This window comes from Anabrus simplex, chromosome 1 (genome assembly GCF_040414725.1).
Source record: "Anabrus simplex isolate iqAnaSimp1 chromosome 1, ASM4041472v1, whole genome shotgun sequence".
Lineage (NCBI taxonomy): Eukaryota > Metazoa > Arthropoda > Insecta > Orthoptera > Tettigoniidae > Anabrus > Anabrus simplex.
Genome location: NC_090265.1, coordinates 511,596,887 through 511,620,905, shown reverse-complemented (window position 1 = coordinate 511,620,905; position 24,019 = coordinate 511,596,887). Strand labels below are relative to the sequence as shown.

Below are 24,019 nucleotides of genomic sequence, written 5' to 3'. Positions count from 1 at the left end.
CAACCAGAGATTTGTGACTGGGGAGGCTGAAACCTCCATACGAACTTATTCCACCCAAGGTAGAGGTTGGATGTGCCATCTACAGTAAGTCTTACCGACTACATCAATGTAGATAGTGATGTAATAGTCCACAAAGAAATCACAAATGAGGAAATTGTGGAGGACATTATGAATGATAGAGATCCATGCGATGAGGAGGAAGAGGAAGACAACCCCCAAAATGATTGTGATCGACAGAGCTTGACTCTTCAGCAGGCAACGAACATGGCACGTAGCCTTCAAGATTTTCTCGTGTCACGAAGTGATGTGCCAGAATCTGTTTTTTAATTCATGTGCAGTGGTTGGTGACTATTTGGAATGAGCTTTTGTGTCTGGATCTGTTCAGAAGAAAATCACAGACTTTTTCATAAAATGATGTTCTGGAACAGTGTGTGTAGACTTGCTGGTACAATGTAAAAATAGATTTTCTGAAAACATCTGTCAGTACTGTAACTCTTATTATTATAATGGTATTTTGAAGTTATATAGATCCTGCAGGGGAAGTTATATAGATCCTGCAGCTGATATAACAGGGCAGATGACCTCGTAGTTCCGCCCCTAAAAACAACCATAACTAATGGATATAATACTAGGTGAGTTCTTACGAATTGACTTATTTCAGTATAACAAATTAATTTCAGAGGTCCCCAAAATTTCGTTATACTGGTATTTTACTGTATGTATCAAATGGATCAAATGGAAGAAGTGAAGGAAGAGTGATGGTCAGTGGTTATAGAGTAGTGATCAGAGCTAAGAGTTGTGTTTGAAGAGGTTTTGGAATCATCGAGGAGGTGGTAGTTGCATCCGAGGAGAGACTGGTACTATGCTGATAGTGAAACATCATTTACTTGTGAGGATGGACTTCACAAGGTGTTTCAATAATATTTTCCAATTTCTTACGATCTACTGAGTGGACGTAACTACATTGGAGCTTCCTACATGCGTACATGGTATGTAGGTCAACTCCTTGTTACATAAGAAAATAGCAGATGGCTCCCGACTTCAGCTCATAGGTTTTTCCAGGAATTTCAAGTTCAACAGCGGTACATGCAGACATCAGGTAATTAAAGCATCAGACATGTTATGCATTCATAACATGAAGAAGAATGTAATCAGCGGCGATATCACATTTCACTTCAAGTTCATGCCAATAGCTTTCTTTGTTTAGATTAAATTTTCTTTTTAAATGTTACCGCAAATCTCACAATATATATTTTTTGTTAAATTAAAATACGTTAATGCTTTTTCATTGTGACGTAAATTATAGTCATAAACTCAGTTTTATTTTAATTATAATAAGTGATTCTATTTCCAAGTACAATCCTCAATTGTGGAAATGCAACCGTAATCTAATATTGTCCTGATCCATATCCCTGTATATTGCCAGATGTGTGAGTTTTATCACCTCACACCTTGAGATAATTGATATAAGAGGTATGCTCTACCGAATTTTGTTGTTACTTTTTTTTTTTTTTTTTTTTTCAAAGCAACTGGTGCTCAAACAAATGTTATTTATATTGTGTGGAAGATATGAAGGTATAAGAGTAGTGGTTGGAGTAGACACAACATATTGTGCATGATTGCCTTCTTCACTTGTACTCTGGTTCCCGGGACAAACTCCACTCGGTAACTCCTGAAGCAATTGCATGGATTACAAACCTTGCAAAGCAAATCTGAAAATTTGGTCTTAATGCTGTAAAGTGTACATTTTAAAAAATTATTTCTTATAGTCTTGTATGAATCATACGATAAATAAATAAATAAATAAATAAATAAATAAGTAAATAAATAAATAAATAAATAAATAAATAAATAAATAAATAAATAAATATGCTCAACTAGACTCCTGTATCGGAGAGTACCAGGCTGGGTTTTGCAAGTCAAGGTCATGCGCCGAACAAATCCTGAACCCCATAAAAACCATCATCACTTACAAAAACTTAAGCGCCTCACCCTACATGACAACATTTGTTGACTTTCAGAAGGCCTATGATTCAGTAGATAGTCACTCATCCGGGCACTTGCTGAACTGGGACTAGATAAGAAAACCTTGAATCTAGTGAAAGTAACTCTTACGAACACTACAGCCAGAATCAAATTCAGAGGGGAACTGTCCCAGAGCTTTGAGATCAAAACAGGTGTTAGACAAGGGGATGGCCTATCTCCAATCCTCCTCAACTGCCTACTCGAAAAAGTCATTCGTGAGTGGACGAAAATGCTAAAGGATGACTCTGGATTGGGAGTAGGCTACAAGAAACTAAGTTAACAGTCAACTGTTTAGCCTTCGCAGGCGACCTTACACTCCTGGCATCCAGTGTGGAGGAAACTATTCATCAACTATCCCCTCTCGACCACATAGTAGCTAAAGTAAGGCTGAAGATCGCCATCCACAAAACACAGTTTATCACTAACATCAAAGATGCATCCAAATCAATTCCACTGGGAAAAAAAACATTACAAAGGACTAACTCCTTCAAATACCTAGGAGAATGGATAACACCAAACATTAATATCAGGCCATGAACAGCAGATGCATCAAATTGGAAAGTGCCTACCACCTATGTATCGTAAGTTTCCAAGCTCTCCTTGCCAAGTGTATGTTGCATTTCAAGGTTATATCTAATCAACTCAATGATGTATTTCCATGCACCTACAGGTACAAGGATTTTTCGTTATGAAGATTGTTATCAGATTTTCCCTTAATTTAATTTTTACCAAGAACTGATGATGACTCCATGGGAGTCGAAACCTGTCTTCTTATAATTTAATAAATTGTTGCAATGTGTTGAATGGTGGAACATCCCTCAAACTCTACATTATTACCACCTATGTAAGCGTATGTACAAATCCAAATCCCTCTCCCTTAACCTCAAAACCAGGCATTACACTTCTGTAGTGAGACCGTCTGTACTATACACCTCAGAATGCCTAAACATGGTAAGAAAAGGGCAACGTAGAAAACTGGAGCTAAAGGAAAGCAAGATCCTGAGAAAAATCATGGGCCCTATTAAAGAAGAAGGAAAGTACAGAATCAGGCACAACAACTTACTGTATCAATAATTGGAGAACATTACAACGTCTATGAGGAAGAGGAGATTGAACTTCTATCGTCATGTCATGAGAATGGACAATCAGAGGTTCACCTCCAGAATCTTCCACACCATCTCTAGAGGGGCCAAGTGGGCAAGACTCGTCAGAAAAGACCTTCAAGAATTGGACATTGCTCCCACTGAAATTTATGACAGGAATAGGTACAGAACGTTTATCAGAACATCAAACTCTCTCTCCAGTCACTAATAGAAAAATCAGTATGTCCAGGAGGAGGTGTGAAATGGACTCAGGAGCAAAAAGACATTCACAATGCAAGAATGAAGGAGTACTGGTCAAAGAAGAAAGCTGCTAGAGATAAGAACCACGTGGTCCATAGCAGGCCCAAACGTAAATAAATTAATGAATGAATGAATGAATGAAAGAATTAATATAAATAAAAATAAATAAAAATAAATAAATAAACGGTCTATCAAATACCGATAAAATTCAAATAATACAGATCTTTATTCCCATAGGGAAATTGAAATATTTGTCCTGAATGAATAAATGTATAATACACTGCACACTGGGGTGAAACGCTGGCAACCAGGAATGAGTTAGCTGGAAAATTTATAACATCCGATAACGGACCAACTATATTGGTATTAAAAATTGAAATAACCACAATTTTACCAAATGCAGCAGAACATACACCACCATGAAATATCTAGATATACAGTAGAAGTCTGTTATAGCGAGAAAACATAACAGCGAAAAATTTACTTGTAAAAAATGTACTTGTAAGATCGAACTGTCGTTTTTACAAATTTTTTGTAAAAGTCGGGGAGGGGGCAGGGGAGACACCATACACATTAAAATAATTTTGAAATGGCAATCAGTTAGTTCAAAACTTGCGTTTTTGCGTATGATGTCCACACAACGGCTTACTCGTTTGTTATTTTTCGAAATCCGATACTACGTGAAAGTATATGTTCAATTTCATTCTGAAAAGAATTATTACTCCAGAGCCCTCCGTGGCAAACGTTTCAGTTTTCTTCAGACAGCGTCACCTAACCTAACCGTATATAAACCATGAATACATTTCAAGCGCACGTAGAGAAATTATAAGCACTTTGCTACGAATTCACATGGGAATATTCTGAAATATAACTAGACACAACAAAATATAAACTATCCTCGGAAATCAGTGATGTACTGTGTCATACCTTGACGTGAATCACGTTCTGACTTAATTTCAGTATATAACATTAAAATTAAGTGATCGTTTGCTTCAGCCTTTATTTCTAAGAAGTTAACAACTACTATCGGTCACCTCATTTACACATTTATTATGAAAAAGTGTTATCCTTTTTTCAGTTTGAATTTACTTGTAGAGAACAGCAGTCAACGGATATTACTAATCAACTCCAACATCGCTTTTGAATGTCGACGATAGAGCTTGCAAGTGTACACCTACATAGGAAGAAAACGATACTGTTCAATGATCAATCGCATTTTGTGGCAAATTAAGGAACAGCCCCAGCATTTGCCTGGTGTGAAAATGGGAAACCACTGAAAACCATTTTCAGGGCTGCCAACAGTGGGGTTCGAACCTACTATCTCCCGAATACTGGATACTGGCCGCACTTAAGCGACTGCAGCTATCGAGCTCGGTGTTTTCCTATTCTTTCACCTAAGTTAACCATACTATATGTATTAAGAAAAGCGACAGTAGAGAATTGATAACATCTGAAATCAATTATTCACTCTGCCATATCTTGCGGACCAGTCGAGTTGGCCATGCGGAGAGGGGCGCGCAGCTGTGAGCTTGTAATGTGAGCTTGCATCCGGGAGATAGTGGGTTCAAATCCCACTGTCGGCAGCCCTGAAGATTGTTTTCCGTGGTTTCCCATTTTCACACCAGGCAAATCCCGGGGCTCTACCTTAATTAAGGCCACGGCCACTTCCTTCCAACTCCTAGGCCTTTCCGATCCCATCATCAACATAAAACCTATCTGTGTCGGTGCAACGTAAAGCGACTAGCATATCTTGAGGTGTATCCCATTCTTACTTAATTGCAGTATTTAGCATTAAAATTAAGTGATTGTTTACTTCAGCGTTTATTTTTAAAGAGTTAACTGCTATCGGACACATTTACGCACTTATTACAAAAACATGTTATCCACTTTCATTTCCAGTCTACGGGCATTGCTAATCAACTCAGACTGCTTTCAAATGTCGACAAGAGAGCTTGCTAGTGGACATAGCGAGGAAAGTATACTGAAGATGATCGATCGCAAGCGATATTATGGCTGGGGGCATAAATATCGATACCGGAAAAAATCGTGCATTTAATTGCTCGTAATAAAGGATGCGTTGGTTATAAGGCTCTCGCTGTAACCGAAGGATAATACACAATAATATAGGAATTTTGAAGGGACAGAAAAAATCTGACATAACAGGGTTCTCGTTATATGCTGTGCTCGCTATAGCAGATTTCTACTGTATCCATATATAGCTACAAGATCAGGATACATTTCATGCAATTCATCAGTCTAGGTTAGGAAGCTACAATGGTGAATGAGAGGTCGAGTGACAAATTCAAGATCTCAACATCTCTTCAATGCCAAGCAAAAACCATGGTACTCCATGTCAAAACTGTTGGCATGTTTTTGACATCTTGTCACACTCCAGGTCCCATACATAAAATTAACTTGGCCTCAGGAACCATCCTCCCAACTTCCACTTTGTTGCAAGGTAAAAGTGTATCAGACTATGCAAATGGCATCAACTAAGAAGACTTGCAGCCTGTTAATTATGATAATGCAATTATTTTAAAAAAAGAGCGACTTAGGTGACAAGATACAGGTGGAGTGATAATTGATTAAATAACTTACTGCAAAACCATAAGATGGGTCAGGCAACCCAATTTAAAATGAAGAACGAAGGAATTATTATTTTCAACTCTAGAGCTTAACTTGTAGCCTATAGTAGTAGAAGTGACGAAAGAATACTGTGGTACCTGCAAGCCCTCATGGTTAATAATAATAAAAAAAGAAAAAAAACGTTCATGATCAAACTGATACCAAATGTTCCATGTTGAATATTGTACTTTGTTTTAGATAATAAAGGGATAAAAGTGCTGAAAGGGACCTATCTGCATCATAAATCACATCAATCTTCTCAAATGAACAAAACTTTCTTGCCTCTCTTCAAGTTTCAAATCTATTTGTACGTGAAGGGAACATTCCGCAACAAACAGCTAAATTATCACCAGCTTCTGCACTGGCCAACTAATTGCAATATATAGAAAATGAGAAATTTCCCAAGAATTGGAGAAAATGGTACTAAATCCTGTTTAATTTATAGCAGAATGACTTAGCAGTAAATAGGATGAAAAGAATTAATACATTATATTATATATTTTACTTCCCAACTATTTTCCCATCAAGAATTCTATAGTTTAAATTCCTGAACACTACTCACCTGGCCAATGTAAAGAGGAAGGTTGGTCTGCACTAGGGGATCCGTATAAACGCAACTCTGGTAGAGATGCTTGTTTAAAACCTCCCATGTCAGGTTGAACCTTTGCAGGTGCTCGGTCTCTAGCTGCTGGAGGAGGGGCGCTAACTGTTTTGCAGCAAGGCACAACTTGTCAAATCCCTCTAGAAGGCCTAAAGGGTGCACCAATTAAGTCAGATCAGTCAACGTTTTAGCATAAAAGCTGAATAATATACATGTGTAACGGGTCAGGAACAACCATGAGTACAAAGATACATTTAAGACAGGCAGCTAGGAAAGAGCGATGAACATACATGAAGAACAAAAACAATGATAGGCTATTAAGGACAGGAGAAAGTGAAAGAGACGAAACTCCAAATCCTCACATATTCTTCAAAAATGGTATTATAACCGCAGTCTTCCTGATCTAAGACCTGCAACATGCTCATCTGTTTTCCAGTTTCATAGAGAAGAAAAGGTAAAGAAGGCGGTGAGAATTTACTCATATGAGAGATTTAGCAGGGAATATTAGAGAGATTGTCATTCTTCATACCTAAGGAAGAGTTGAACAGAGTGTCATTAGGTAGCAGTGTACGCAAATGTAGAGGCTGTCTAATACTTTAACATTTCAATGTTTGTCCCCTGTGTATTTTTTCTTGTTTTTATCTCACATCAAACCAGCCGGTTATAATGTCTGTCCTTTGTGAGTTAGTACCAATTCTTTTCCCAGCTTCCTGTCTTTATTGTATATGAGACCAGATTGATACAAATTAAGGAAACAGATGGAAAGCAGCAGTTTACAAAATAGGAACAGAGTTCTTAAAAACAAACACACACACATCATAAACTTGCACAAAAAATTACAGACTAACAAGTTTACCTTCCCAGTGTCAGCCATCAATCACATTCTTTCCAGGTACGTTCCACCTAACCATTAGTTTCTCAAACCCTTGTAACATCTTCCTCCCAAAGTATGCTCACAAGACAAGTGATGGAGAAAGAAAGAAAGAAAGAAAGAAAGAAAGAAAGAAAGAAAGAAAGAAAGAAAGAAAGAAAGAAAGAAAGAAAGAAAGAAGCAAACAAATTAGATCATATAAAGAAAGAGAGGAATGAGAATAGAAACACGTAACAGGATCAACACAATGACAGGTCAGAGTGAAAAAAGTGAGAAACGGAAACTAGAGACAAGGACATGAAAACACAAAAGAACAGGCGAACTTCACATAGACCTCTCTAATCAATCCCAGTTCTATATCCAATTCTTCTCAGAATGCCACAAATTGCCTCCCATTTTCATCTACAGTTGTCAGACATCCCGGATGTTTAGGGTCAGAACCATATTAATGATAAACATCCTGCGTCCTGGACAGTTACTATCTGATCATCAATTGTTCTGTATTTTGTACAGTTTGAACCCTGAATGAAATATGCAAGCATTTCCACCAGTAATGAATTATAATAGCTTTATTTATTTCAAAGAGGACTTCTTCAATGAAAATCCTCCAAAATCAATGGGTTTTGACTCTAATAAAGCAGGTATTGTACAGTGATATTAGTGCCCTTGTAAGAGTTACAGTTACAAACTTATATGTAGATAAGCTGTATGATGAATGTTTCACTGAAAAATTATGTTTTACAGCAGTGCAAACAGATTCTAAGCTGAGTGCAAGTATAAAGTGGTTAAAAATATTCCAATGTGAGGGAAAGCGTTAAGTACAAAATCTAAAATCTAAGATTTTCAGAACACGCTTGCCTCAAATACCTTTGCTGAGGTGTTTTTACACATGAAATGGTCAGATGTGAGAAGTAGCTATTCTCCTGGCATAAACAAGTCCTTAAGAAGATGCCGCAAGAGAAATCCCCAGGAATCGATGATGTCAGCATGGACATGATTAAAGCAGCAGGAGTCCAGGGCATATAGTGGCTACACAGGGTGCTCAATGCAGTTTGGAAGAATGACAAGATACCTGCAGATTGGAGCAAAGGTGTCATTATCCCCCTGTTTAAGAAAGGAAATCACCAAAAATGCTCTGACTACTGGGGAATATCACTCCTTTCTCATGGTCTTAAGATTGCTGAAAAAAATCTTAGAAAGCAGATTGTTTTCTTAGAGCCACAGTTAGAAGAACAGTATAACTTCAGGCCTAATAGGTACACAACAGACCTAATTTTCAATGTCTGTATGTTAATGGAGAAAAGATTGGGAAAAAAGCACAGATCTCTTCACTGTTTTCCTTGATACTGAGAAGACACGTGAGAACATTACAAAAGAGAAGATATGGTGAATGCCTGAGAAAAAAGAATGTGCCAGATGGACTGGTGAGGAAAGTTAAGGATGTTGTATGAGCACTGTACCAGCTATGTGAGATTGGGTGATGACCATTCATCCTTGTTCCAGACCAAAAGTGGAGTCCAACAAGGCAGTGTACTATTCCCAGTATTGTTTGTCACCATCATAAATGGCATAATGAAGAAGAACAAGAAAACCTGTGGTCAACTAAATACAGTGGCTTTTGCTTATGATGGTCTGATCTGAGGAAAAACTGAGGAACAAATACAGTTGAGACTCGATGAATGGAAGTTTAAGTTCCTTGAATTCAATCTCAAGATAAACGAACCAAAACAGTAGTGATTACAATAAATAGAGAGGCACAACCAGCGAACATCATGATGGAAACCATCACTCAAAAGTGCGGAAAACCTCGGCAGTATGATATTTCGAGACACACTAGCCACAAAGGAGGTGACAAATAAGAGTGCAGAAGAGCTCTTACTTTTGTTAGCAAATACGAACACTCCTCTGGGATCCCAAAGCACCAACAAAATCAGAGCTCGTGATGTTCATTCAGTACTTCTTAACTATCATAACCTATGGTATCAAAACATGAACCCTCACTAAGGACTCATCAGATTGCATGCATCCGAAATGAAGTTCCTGAGGTACACAATTCAAAAAACAAACTGAACAAGTTAAGAATGACAATGTCAGAAAGGAAGCTGGAATTGAGACATCTTTGTTAGATTGGATCAGCATGTCCAGATTGAGGTGGTTTAGGCATGTAATGAGGATTGAGGCATTTAACTTAAGGACATGTAGCAGGAAAATGGATGATGGGAAGACCAAGAATCCAACGGATGGACATCATAAAGATGGACATCGCAGATCGGGGAAATACAATGGAGGTTGTCATTAACAACACAACTTCAATAAGAGTGGAAGAAGCTCCCAAACAATATCTGGGAACCAGGAACTGTAAAATAATGATCATTTCTGTAAATTTGTCTTTTAAAATTCTGCAAAAGACTCTGACAACAAAATAACATTTAACAGCTGAATGAAAAAATAATGAAATTGTATGATTTTTTTCTTTTTTCGGTTTAAGCTCAGTTAATTGATAAGTTTTTTTTAGTCTGCCAAAACCAATTTCAAATAATAAACTCACAAATTACCTGAAAAAGAAAATATATGGTAACAGTATTATACTTGAAAAAGAAACAATGAAGTTAGAGTAATGAACTTCATTCCGATTCCATATTGACTTTAAATATCTAAGACAGAATTCTAATTCTAAAAGAATTTTATCATAGATAGTTAAAGTCCTGCAGAGATTTTTATGAATACAGTTGAACCTGACTTATACGTATATCACGGGGAAGAGAAGGAACTACTTTTAACTCAGAATTACTTAGAAATCAGGGCTTACACAATACATCACATATTTACTGAAAAACCAATGGAATAGACCTACATGTGTAAATCCTTGCAAATAATAAATACATTAAGACAGAACATATTATTCTGAACTTGGTCCAGCCTTAAAGAAATCAGACAGGTTGGCTTGTTTCACTTTTCTTGCATTAAGAGTATAAACCTCCTTTTGCAAACTTAGTAATGAATTCAAAGCATTTTCACTACACCTCTTCACACTGATGTAAGGCCTACACACATTGATTGTACTTAACACTTCACTCAGTTTAAGTGTTTCAAGATTCAAGTCGTTATCTCCATCTCCTTCACTGTCACTATCGCTTGTAGCTGGTCCATCATCACTGCGTTATTGACATACATCAGTAATAATCTCTTCATCCGGCAGTTCTCCACGTACAGCCAGATTATCATTGAAATGCACTTAAGTATCGAATTCTATACCCTCCAGTAGCGTTAAATCATTGCCAGACAAAACTCCGTCCCCATAATCATCATTAGAGGCGGCCTCTTCTAGTAAGACACCAGCTTTGCAGAAACAGTTGCTGATTGTGGAGGATGACATGCTTCCAGGCAGCCGAAATAAAGTCCATGGCTTGTAGCAAATTAATGGACAGAAGTTCATTTCCTGTATCACTCAGTGTTATTAAATATTGAACCAGCATTTTTCTACAATACACTTTGAAATTTGCAATGATGCCTACACAATCAAGCAACTGTAGAACACTAGTACAGTTAGGTTGAAAAAATTCCACTCGGGCATTCTCCAGAATGATTTGAGATAGAGATCCATAAGAAGAAGTATCTACTGTTTCTTTTTCATCTTAATGTCCTGTTTTTTCAACCACTGTTCCATTAGAAGCATAGTCATTGCAAGTTATGAATCTCATTCCGTATTGACGGTTATCACTTTACAAAAGCAAATATTTATAAAATCCTCCTATCAATCCAATACAAGTCAAGTCATCTGTTAGATGAAGCAAAGTCTATACATGTTTCAGCCTAATCTCAAGGCCATCTTCAGTAGTAAAACAATGATTAGGCCTACATAATATACAAACAAATTAAAAATCGTTATGATGTGACGTGACAGTGATCATGATTAGTGAGTTAAAAACCCATTGAGGTACCAAGTCCTCTTGTCTAATAGATCTTGCTGACTGTTAAATAAAAACACTATGCTGAGGAGTGTAGTGAGACCATCAATACTACGAATAAAACGTGTATAACATTTGTAACTGAAAGTTGTCGTCTCGAATGGAGATGACCTTGTCGGTCTCAAGTCACATTGACAACTTGTGTTATACACGTTTTATTCGTAGTATTGACACTACACTCCTCAGCATAGTGTTTTTATTTAACAGTCAGCAAGATCTATTAGACGAGAGGACTTTGTACCTCAATGTGTTTTAACTCACTAATCATGATCACTGTCACTTCACATCATTACGATTTTTAATTTGTTTGTATATTATGTAATCATTGTTTTACTACTGAAGATGGCCTTGAGATTAGGCTGAAACATTTATAGACTTTGCTTCATCTAACAGATGACTTGACTTGTATTGATAGGAGGATTTTATAAATATTTTCTTTTGTAAAAAGAAGCATAGTAATCCAAGAATTTCTGTTGGATTCATATTCCGTAGGTTTTGTTTTCGCACCCATAAAGCACCTTGGATTCTTTGATTTTCCTGTCACAAGTGGAGGAAGTTTGTCAGATCCATCTACATTGGTGGTGAGAAGTAGGTACTGTTACACGAATTTTACTTTTCTTCCCTCCATAGCATGACCTTTTTCAGCTATGTTTTATTAGGAAGGAGGTTGTAGAACAGGTCGGTCTCATCACAATTGTAGATATTTGGAGGCTGATCATCGCTTACGATATCCGACAGAACCTCTTCTTTACAGTGTTGCACTGTGAGGTCGTACACAGCTTTTGAGTCACCGCAAATTGTTCTCCCTGTGATTCCATGACAATTTTTAAATCCTTGCAACCATCCTGATGAAGCCTTGAAATCAGCAGTGACACTCATAATTTTAGCTAAATCTATCACTTTTGCCTTCAGCATGTCGCCACTAATTGGTAGAGCTTCAGCCCGCTTTTACTGGAACCATGTGAAAAGTGCTTTCTCCAAATCTACATACCTCCCTTCTTGGTGACGGCTGCGCTTTGCTGATTTTGAACCCAGTTTTAATAACTCAACCAAAATAGTGTTTCTTTTACTGATGACAGTACATAGCGTGGTATAAGCAATCCCTAAGCCTGAAGCAATTTCAGTTATGGTTTTGTGTGGATTAGCGTCCACTTCTCGTATAAATTTTACTTTTCCATCTAGAGTACAACGTTTCTTTTTTCTGTTCTCTATGGCTAATCAAAAGCAACTGAATGACAAAACTACTGTTCAGCAGTAAACACCAGATACCGGCAATGTGGACATTTTACTTCTCCATTGTTCCCACGAAATAAATTCTGATATTCAAACAAATTTACTGGTTTTTTTTTTTTTTGCACCGAAACTGTCCACTTTGCTTGTAATGTATCTTAATCTTTGGCAGCATTGTGAAGGTCAAAAATGACGAAGGTAGAGGAGGAGCGAGATAGAGAGCGAAAGGGACTTGCTCGGTTGGCCTTTGTTAAGCCGCCAGTAAGTAAGGGTCAACAATGTCACTCGGCGAAACTATGTCTCCTGTTTCAACACCGAAACCCGACCACTCTACTTCCGCCTACGCCGACAAAGAGGAATCTTCGCAAATACAGTAGTTTCTTCTAAAACAAAACGTGGTCATTACAATTACGCAAAACTCAGTTATATTTCACTGACAATACGTACAACAGCGAATTACGTATGGACGGATTACGTATAAATAAGGTTTAATTAACACGCTTTTATATTACATTTTGCTGGACCTAAAGGAAATTACTTACAAATATGAATTACGCAGAACAGAGTTACGTATAAAACAGGTTCAACTGTATATTGTTTCCTTTTCAAGTATAACACTGTTACCATTAAGTTTTCTTTTTCAGGTAGTTTGTAAATTGCTTACTCAAAATTAGTTTTGGCAGAGTGAAGAACTAACGGTTATTAATTGTATAAACTGGTATAAACAATGAAATAAAATTTGTTTCAGTATACAGGGTCCAGTCATTTTCAAAATCCATTATTGGCAATGATATATCACACATTACTGATGAATCACATATGCTTACTGGTAAGTTTATTTCAAAAATATGTATCTGTGATTGAGGCAATTGCTAAGATTAGAGCAATTGATTGTAAAATAATTGTTAACTTACTGGCATAGCTTTCATCTACAAAAGCAATTAATCTCTAATTTTTAGTTTATGCTTTGTTAATTAATTATTAAAGAACACAAAAAACAACTGAACAGCAAATGTTGCATCTGTAAAAGCTGTCGAGCAGCTTTTGAACAAATATTTCCTAATTGTGAAATTCCAACTCACCAAAGAATTTATAAGCTTAACGCATTGAGCCCTGCATGTTTAATAGATTGAAACTGCATTGGAACTGGGATTATCTTGAAGAAAAATAATGTGACACTTCAAATTATGAAAATTTTACAAGAGCATTAAAGAGTTAAATATTTATGAATACAACATAATCAATCTACACCACACCCGTCATTCTTCTCACTAGCTCAGAAGTATGTGGCAAGCCTAAAAAAACTGTTCCAAATTCCGTAGAACCTCACATTAATGGCACAACTACCTTGCTCTGAAAGACAGACACTGCTAATAATCCCTTCAGCTACATCTTCTCTGAAATCAATGTAGTACATCTTTTCCCAACAATATTCCGATATACAACACCGAAATTGAACAAGGTCATGCCCAACATGTAAGGACAGCTTCTGGCAACACTTCACTGTAGGAAGCATTACAGGAAAGTTAACCTGTCCACTCCAGGAATTCAGGTGTAGTCTATGATTGGAAGAGGCTTCTCAAGCATCTGCTCACCATCATCCGTAAGTATCTTCCTCTTCCTGGTCTGTTGCATAGAAATGTTGGGATGCACTGTAGGCAGCACAAAGAAATCGCTACGGTCCTTCAATTTCACTTCCAGTATATTCCTACCACTTTGAGTCACTGCCTCCCCTCTTCGTAGCTGAACTGTCTTGAAATCTGGTGGCATGTTCTTTCTGTTTATCCTAACAGTGCCAACAGTCTCCAAATCTACTTCCAATAGCTTACGAAACAGGTGTGGGGATGAGTTCCGGTTATCCATCTAACTACACCACATGACCTGCATTCATAATGGGATGTACTAAGACGCATCTATTTATTTATAGAATTTTAACATGTAACACAATATTGTGAGAAACCTGCAATACTAACACCTATGTGTAACAGATCAAAAGAAAGGTCTCCATCTCAGAATTACTAGAAAAATAGTATGTATTTCATTAAGTCTTTTATTGTAAAAAAAATAGTCATTTATACAAATAATACAATGCTTAGGTCACTGCAGTTAATTGTACAAAATGAATAAAGCCATACAGACCTATCTTACTACAAACGCTGCATGAAGACCCCAACAAGTGCCTTCAATTCTGTGGATGATACACAATTCAAAATGAGGCTGAATCTACATTCTACAAATGGATCTTTTGGAGCAACAAGCTATGTTTTACCCATTCAATGCCAAACTCATACATATGTTACTGAACGCCATGCCTCATCTGCCAAACCCGTTCATATGTTTCGGTGCAGTGTCTACTTCACCAAGCTCATGCGTGTATGGGATATGTCGTCATGCTTTGAATTCCCATGGAAATGCTCCAAGAAGTTATGTACGGCAAAAATACCACTCCATTTCGAGTGTTTTGGAAGCGATTGGACATTATTTCGGCTTTTGGATTGAAACATCCTTCCTGCTATCGTGTAGCAATCATGGGGTCACGAAGTACACATTCATCTCCTGTTGACGAAGATATTTAATGTTTTCTCATAAACAGTGATTTTGGAGAGCAATATTTTGATAAGGAAGATGGTTAATATATAGAGGACGATACTGAACAACAAGAAAATGCCAGGCGAAGTAGTAGTGATGAATATGATGCGGAATTGTCATTCCTTCACAGATATGTCTTTTCCCCCCCACCAATTTTATATTATATTTCCGTAATAGTATCAATGAGCAGAGTAGCTGCGTATGTTAACATGCTACGGCTATGGAGGCAAGCTCTGCATTCGGGAGGCAAGTGGGCTCGAACCACACGGTCAGCTGTCCTGAGACCGTTTTTCGGTGGTTTCCCCCTTTCACTCCCAAGCAAATACTGGGACAGTTCCTATTCATAGGCCACAGCCAATTCCAACCACTTCCTTACCAAGTTTCATTCAATATAATTCATTTCATCTTCATTTTCTTCTCAACAGATTGGCATCATGCCGTAAAAACATGCTGCAAAATATCACTCGTCTCCAATCCGACCCTGTAATGGGTAGCAGGGCTAAGGGGTCTACACGCATTCCATTAATAGTATCAGTAAAAATATATCTGTGAAAGCACTTCTTCCTTTAACCCTTAGACACCTTTTTTTTTTTCTTTTTCTTTTTTTTCTGAAGACTCCTGCCTTTCCAGCTCCATTTAAGAATCTGCTTGCAGACTGCAGGAGACAGCACAAACATATGGACAGCATATATATAAAAATCAAATAAAGCAAACACAAAATAAAATTATAATACAATATTCAGGTGCAATGTTCAGCATTTTTAAGCCAGGAATTATCTCAGTCACTTTTTACCTGTAATTTTACGTTGTGTGAAACTTCTCAAAGCAATCACCAAATCACCAGGATGAAATCCAGGCTTTTTTCTACAATTATTGCAGAAAAACACTGTCTCACGTGATAATTCAGGCTAACTTTTCATTGCCAGATTTAGGATTATGCCAAAAATTGCTTTGAATTCAGGAAGAGTAACATCTATCCATGACCTCCAAATAATCTCACGTCTGGGGAGCGTAACCTTTTGAATGTTTACATTGACATACTGGTTAGTCTCGCACACAATTTCCAACAATAACTCATCAGTCATGGTAATTGGAAAAAGTCAAGTTTACTCTTAGGTTTAGTCCCTTGTAAAATAACCTGACGGACCTGTGAATGGGATTCTTTTAAGTCCAAGTCCGTGCCACGGTATTCCCAGCCATTAGTAGAGGTACCAGCACTGCTACTTAGCATACCTTTCTCATTACCAGGATCTTCATCACTCAACTCAAGAACACAATCTAGTTCCACAATATCTTCCTCACCACTTAATTGAAATTCACTCTCACTGTCGCTGAAATCAACGTCACTTTCATCTAAAGATAAAAACTTCATTGTTCCGTATTGAAATTATTGATGTTAAAAATTAAATAATTGAAAAGGAGGTTCAACCTATTCAATACTTAAAAGAAGGAAGTGCAGTAATCACATTCCTATTTAAATGGGACCGGTTTCGACCTTAGTCCAGGTCATCATCAGCCGTAAAAAGATGTACAATGTTTATGAATATTGGAGGTCAGTTTCACACTTTGATAGGCACAAAGACACGACACCACATTCTGTATGCACAAAGTCACAACACTATCAACTAATATACGAAGATCAAAAAAAACTAGAAGTTTCTACTACAAATCTATTCGTCTGCGACTTCTAGTTATTTTTGATCTTCGTATATTAGTTGATAGTGTTGTGACTTTGTGCATACAGAATGTGGTGTCGTGTCTTTGTGCCTATCAAAGTGTGAAACTGACCTCCAATATGCATAAACATTGTACATCTTTTTACGGCTGATGATGACCTGGACTAAGGTCGAAACCGGTCCCATTTAAATAGGAATGTGATTACTGCACTTCCTTCTTTTAAGTATTGAATAGGTTGAACCTCCTTTTCAATTATTTAATTTTTAACACCTTCATCTAAAAGTTTGGCTATTTCATTCCCATTCTGAACGAACGATGTCATGTTGCTAAACAATGTACAGTTACAAACTTGCATGATCTTCAAAGAATGTCCACAAAGCCTGATTTCAAATAGATTATAGCTACCAATTGCTTCAAATTGTCGTCGAAAGATGGCAGTACATTAATGTATCTGTAATTTAGGCGTGCGTAACCCAACAAAGGAGTTATATAGGGAAGAAAATCATGATAGGACCCATGCAGGACATTCTCGTTGTCGGGCATAGCCTGCCGCCTGAGTGCTGAGGGTTAAAATAACCTTGCCCAGAGAGTTTACCTGGTCATCAAAACATGGCAGTGAAAATGCATATTAATAAGCATAGTTGTGTTTACTGGCCATCTACAAATACAAATGCAAGGACAAAACAAGAATTAAATGTACCTGGAATTTCAGTTTTGGCGGGGATATGTAGTGATGATACAATGGACAATACTTTTCCAACAGAACAGTAACCTTTGAAAACTATCACAAAGTGCTATAAGCAAGTGACATTGAAATGGTGAATAGCCGTTCCTTTAACCCTCAAATGGTCTATGTAAACAACTGTTACGGTCACGCGATTTTCAGGATTTTTCTATACTTTCACTAAAAATTCTTAAAAATAGGTTTTAAAAGGAAATCATGCAGTGTAATACATTTTATTAAATCATATCATAGGCTATTGAAATAAATATATTTTTGTAAATATATTTTTGTTTTGTACCTTTCATTATATCTTCACAGCCATCCTGAATTTCCAAAAAAGTGTTCCAAAATGATATCATCAAAATGTTTGCGCCCATACCAGACACTAAAATACTCGACTTACCCGAGAAAGTCAAATCACAATGTTGTACACAATTTTATGCACTTCAAAAAAATATGAACACTTTAGATGTTATATACACAAATAAAGATATATACACACAAGCACTAACGCCCCCCACAAAATCACTCAGAGGAACTACCAGAACTAGACTGCTCTCTCCTTTTTCTTCCTCTCTTTTCAGGCCTCCAAAAGTGCTGTAAATTGTGGTAACACCCCCTGTGAACTGCACAGTTACAACCAGGGCACAAATGCCGGGTCCTACGTCTTTTTTGTTGGTCCACAGATTACACATAAACGTTCCAGCTTTCCAGGAAGTCTGTCATTGTCACTGTCATTATCATTCATATCACTCGCGTCGCTCATTATTTCATCCAACATCATCCGAATGGGACTTGAACCCAAATTTCTTGGGACTTGAAACTAAATTACTCGCCATTTCTGCAAAACCATACCTGCCAACTTTACAAAACCAAAAATCAGGAGATCTTGATTTGAAAATCAGGAAAAATCAGGAGAAATCAGGAGATACAATTGGTCAAAATTGCTTATTCCACACGTCTTGCACAACACAATACTACGATATATTTATAACACTTATTGACTCAAAGCCCGACTGTTGCTATACGAGGCTACAAGGCTAAAAATTACACATCTCTATTCCCTCACAGGAAGTACGTGAGTGGGATGATCGGTCTCTGATAAGCCTACCGAAAATAGTATGAACTCATGCTCCATATGTGTGAATCAGTCATGCACTTAGATGCCATTACTTAGCAAATGCATAGATTAATATATTGCATCAAGCGCCCGCGCAATTATGCGAAGCGCAATGCTATTTGGATCAAATAACTAGATTATGTACCCATGATTCGCTACAGAATTCTCAGAAAGACTGTCCTTATAGTTTTCCCAACTGAAGTCAACATGTCATTACAACGACGCCAGTATGAATGTCGCGATTAAAAGCAATGCTTTCATACGACATATTCGATAAAATGAAAACCGCACATTTTCTCACTTTTAGCGAAAAGTACTACGGTGTCAATCTAACAGTTCAAAGTTTCAGAGCTAGAATGACCAGGCTGCAGACAGCCGCGAACACTCCTGTGTAATTATTCTCTTTAAGTGTGCACACTGCTCATCCAAATCACTACCTCAGAATAGGGATCGAATAGCTGGAATACTATGATGATCCATTGTGTTACGTACCAGTAGTATCAGAAAATTTATGAAGCAGAAGAATGGCATGCTAAAGAAGAGAGATCTAACTCCCCACTCCCCAGCTTCTTCCCGCCAATATTCAGGCAGGCTGTTATACTTGAAACACAGCAGTAATCCCGTCTATCGTAGATAAATGGCAGCAGAATACACAAAGCACATCACAACAAACAATGGTCAATGTAATGTTATTTTTTATAAATTTTATGAGCTTTCTATATTGGAGGCCTTCACATTTAGTTTTCTTCCGAATCTGTGATATTAGAACATCTAATGTAAAGTGAGTCATCCTTTCTTTCATGACTCCCTCTTGTGTTATTATTCAAGCGATCGTTCCTTCATGACTTTCCTCATTCTTATAATCTTCAAAACTGAATCATCACCACCACCACCAATATCACTGTAATCGAAACGGTAAAACTGAATAAGCAAATTATCACAAAAATAATTTATTCTATTATTACCACCTTTTCAATACAAGCCACGTGCTACGTGGATGAAATCTACATAATACTATATACACTTCTCAGGGACATGTTTCGCCCCTTGTTAACGGCATCATCAGCCTGTAGGTAACCTTAACTCTCTTGGTGCCAGGCGGTAATGCGAGCATCCGGCCTTTAAATAGCCAGAGCCGATCTGGTCGGCCGTTAACAATCCAGTCGGAAGTTGCCAAAGCCGATGACATCGGCCGGCTTAAAATTCTGTGATATACGTAATTTTGAGGCAACCTATAGTGAAGTGCATACTTTTGTTACAAACTGTAGTAAAGGGGCTACATGTTATTGTGTGCCTGGCCTTGCTTTGGCAGTTCTAGGAGGGTGTTATACCTTTCACAAGAGTTGTTTCCTGTGTTTACAAATACTGCTAACCGGTCAGTAAGAGATTGCTCCTTGCAGTGAGTGGATTTGTGACAGGATGGTATGTTATTCACGTGATAATTTTTCAGCAGGTATTGATGACAATAAATTAATGCAGTATTTGGAACAGTGCGAAGTTAACGCTGATGATTTATCGGATAGCAATAGGGAATTTAGTTCAGAGAGTACCGACGAAATTATACCGGACACGTCCGCGGAATCACCGCAGCTAAAGAAGAGACGTTTAATTCTGTCTAACAGCACTTAAGCTACTCTGAATATGGTGGTAGATGAAACTAGTGATAACGAATATGATGTCTCTGGAGAACATTTTGTGGAAATTTGTGCCAATGAACCCGACAATATTCCTCAACCTCCTGTCTCCTTCAAGGAAGTTCTTGGACCTAAACATGCCCTACCGTCTGATTCTCTGCCCATATCACACTTCAATTTACTTTTCACTTACTCTCTGCTAAACCTTATAGTCACATACAGTCCTCTATCATTACCTAAATGCCGGTCTCCGCGGGCCAAGTGTAGCGTGCCTGCCTCTCACATGGAGGTCATGGGTTCGATTCCCGCCCACGTCAAGAATTTTCGCCTGGTCCTGAGGGTTGGTTCGAGGTTCACACAATCTCAGTGATCCTAAGTGATTGCAATTGAGGAGATATCTGAGGGTGAGAGGACCCCGGTCTGGAAAACCAAGAATAATTACTGAGAGGATCTTTCTCACTGACCATGATTCATCTTGTTAAGTGCAGGTACCGAAATGAGCAGCGGTCGCTTAGTAGGTCAAAGCAAATCACGGCTTTAGTGCCATACATTTCTTAATTTTGTAAATTCTGTTGTATTGTAAAATTATTTTCCTAATATATACTACAACCGAAAACGAGAAACTATTTTCTCTGAAAACAAAAACTATAAAATCAACTACTATTTTTTACTTATTTAATAATTCAGACTTATTTTAATACTGTGTTGTCCGCATGTAGAAAATCTGTTGTCACTATTTGCCAAACATCGATACACACACGCGAATTTTATCGGTGAGTAAAATTGTCTTGTTTTTATTAGTGACATGTTTGAATTTTAATTTTTTACGTTTTTATTTTTCACGTTCAAATTAGTTATTCTATAGAATTGTATTTAGAAATACATTATACATAATTACGTATATTCTTTTGTATCGTAAATTTTTTTTTCAAAGTAGATATTGAGAGAGAAATTGCGAAAATATTTTTCTCTTCCTAAAAATAAACGTTTTCAGCAACTATAAATCAACAATAAAACGTTTTTTGACTCTTTATATCAATCCAAACCAGTTTCCTATTCTACGTAGTTGATATGTAGAAAATTTCATGCCGGTATTTGCTATACACCGGTAGATATACGCGAATTTTAAAGTAAATGTATTTCCACTGAAAACGGCCTGGCACTTTACAGTAGTAAAGTGGAGGCAAAGCTCTGGCCTCTCCCAGCTGATGGGGAGCGGCCGACTAGATCGGTTCTTGGCTCCAAGAGGGTTAAGGTCAAATGTCTGAAACATTATTTATTCATACAAGGATTACAATGAAAAGTATGTTACACATGTATGAATAGATAGTATTTCAGACATTTGAACTTAAGGTTACCTAAAGGTTGATGATGCCCTTAACAAGGGGCGAAAAATGTCCCTGAGAAGTGTATATAGTATTATGTAGATTTCATCCACGTAGCACATGGCTTGTACTGAATAGGTGGTGATAACAGAATAAATTATTTTTGTGATAATTTGCTTAAGTCAGTTTCAATACGAATCAATCATGAGAACAGTCTCTTGCAAAACCGAGTAAGACAAATAATAACTTTTGTTATGTAGCATTTTTCAATATGACCACAAAGATAGGTAATTAAAAATTAAATTTTTGGCACCTTCCTCTAAACTACCATTTCGAACAGAGTGAATAAAATTATTTATAGCATAGACTGTAGTTCCTTATTCCCTGACTTTACATAAAATTCTGTTCACCCATTTTCTCGTACCTCGACGCTGATATGGACTTAGCAAAATAAAAAAAATAAAAATTCATGAATCTCTGTTATCACAGCCGGTACGGTAAAAATGTATGAGTTATAAATGATAGGAAATTTAATAATATATAACTTTAGTTATGTAGTATTTATCGCTAGGGCCAATAATAACAAATATTTGAGAATTAAATTTCAAGTCTTCCTCTAAACTACCATTTCACTCAGCATGAATAAAATTATTTATGGCCTAGATTGTAGCGACTTATTCCCCGACGTTATATACCAATTTTCATTAAATTCTCTTGAGCCGTTTCCTCGTGATGAGCCTGCGTACGTACGTACGTACGTACGTACGTACATACATACGGACAGACAGACAGACAGAAATTACGGAAAATTTAAACTTTTATTTCCCCTTGTTACTATGGCCACGACCGGTACGGAAATATCATTCTTTTTAAATTCTGAGCAATGTACAGACAAAACATTTTATTTATACTGAGACAAATTAAAATTAGTCAATTGTCTCCAAATGGCTCCTAAAATCTCTAGAAAAGTCACTAGTCGTTATCATTGAAATTATGTCACTAAATTACTAAGAAAGCGACTAGTCTCTAGAATCGACCAAAGAGGATGGAATCGACTAGACTGACGTGAACGAACACGAACATAGCACCAAATACAGTATTTGATAGCACGCGAGAACCAGAGATTGACAATCGACATACGCGTCGCGATATACAGGTTTCAATAAACAACGCACAATCGCGCACATTTCTCGCATTAATAAACTTCGATATTTCGTTTGAAAGCGGCCAATGAGCGAAGGACCTCCGGCCACTGGCGTAAAAAAGCTGAAATGGCGGGATTTGAAAACAAATGTTTGAAGTTCACCAAAAAATAAGCTAAAATCGGGAGAAAAGATAGAATAATCGGGAGGCGGGAAAAACTGTCGAAAATCGGGAGTCTCCCACCTAAATCGGGAAAGTTGGCAGGTATACAAAACACTGATAAAAAAAGCGTGTACAACAGAACGACACCGTGACGCGGCAAGGCGCCATATTGTACTGCGCAGTTAAGGTAGCGAGCCTAACAACTGAATTTTAAGCCTGTGCAGTACATTTAAACGGCAGTCTACAACCTAGCAACTAGAGTAAAAAGAGAGACTGTAATCTGCTGTTTAAAATGATACTACATAGAGCACATTTGTGTGTTACTACGCATAACGAGAGCGTGTCTAATGAACAGTCGATGAATCATCGTTGACCACAACAACGTGTACAAAAAGGGCGATGCATCGTCGTTTAACCATTTGAGGGTTAAGGCACGAGGGACACAGGATTTTTTAAATTTTTTATTTGTTTTTTTGGCTCGCTCCGCAGCACCACTCAGAACACGGCACGCCCGGCGCAATGACACTCCGTCGCTAGCCAGTATAATGTACAGTTTTCCTCCCCACTACTCACGGCAATTCACACTTATAGAAACCCATTTCTAGTGAAACTATTTGTCTAAAACCTACCTGGCATTACATTTGATGTTCAAAATGTTGGCCCTCAGCTGTCAAACACGCCCGACACCCCGTAAATAGGTTTGCAGACACTCAGCAAATCTCACCCCGTGTGATGTTTAAAATAACTTGTGTAATGTTCTCTTGTAGTTCTTCTCTTGTGTGAGGGTTGTTCACATACACTTTTCCCTTCAGCATCCCCCACAGCTAATAATCACAGGGATTTAAATCAGGAGATCTAGGGGATAAGTAACCACAAGATCTTCGAAAACTTCCCGTATTACCTCCATCGACCAATTAGCAGTGTGTGCCGTCTCATTATCTTGCATAAAATAACCATTACTCCTTTCTTCTTCCGTCACCTC

The 24,019-nt window shown here is 37.5% G+C and overlaps 1 protein-coding gene across 4 annotated transcripts in view; it reads right to left on the bottom strand.

Moving 5' to 3' along the window:
• Positions 1 to 24,019, bottom strand: part of LOC136857044 (uncharacterized) — a 572,347-nt gene that overhangs the window by 455,764 nt on the left and 92,564 nt on the right. For 2 of the 4 annotated variants that reach the window (XM_067135398.2, XM_067135399.2), the window contains exon 5: positions 6,556 to 6,743. The exons of 1 other annotated variant lie outside the window; for it this stretch is intronic. In XM_067135398.2, the coding sequence (XP_066991499.2) occupies positions 6,556 to 6,743 (188 nt within the window). Of the gene's footprint in view, positions 1 to 6,555; positions 6,744 to 24,019 lie in introns of those variants that run through there. One more of the 4 variants, XM_067135401.2, reaches the window with a different exon arrangement.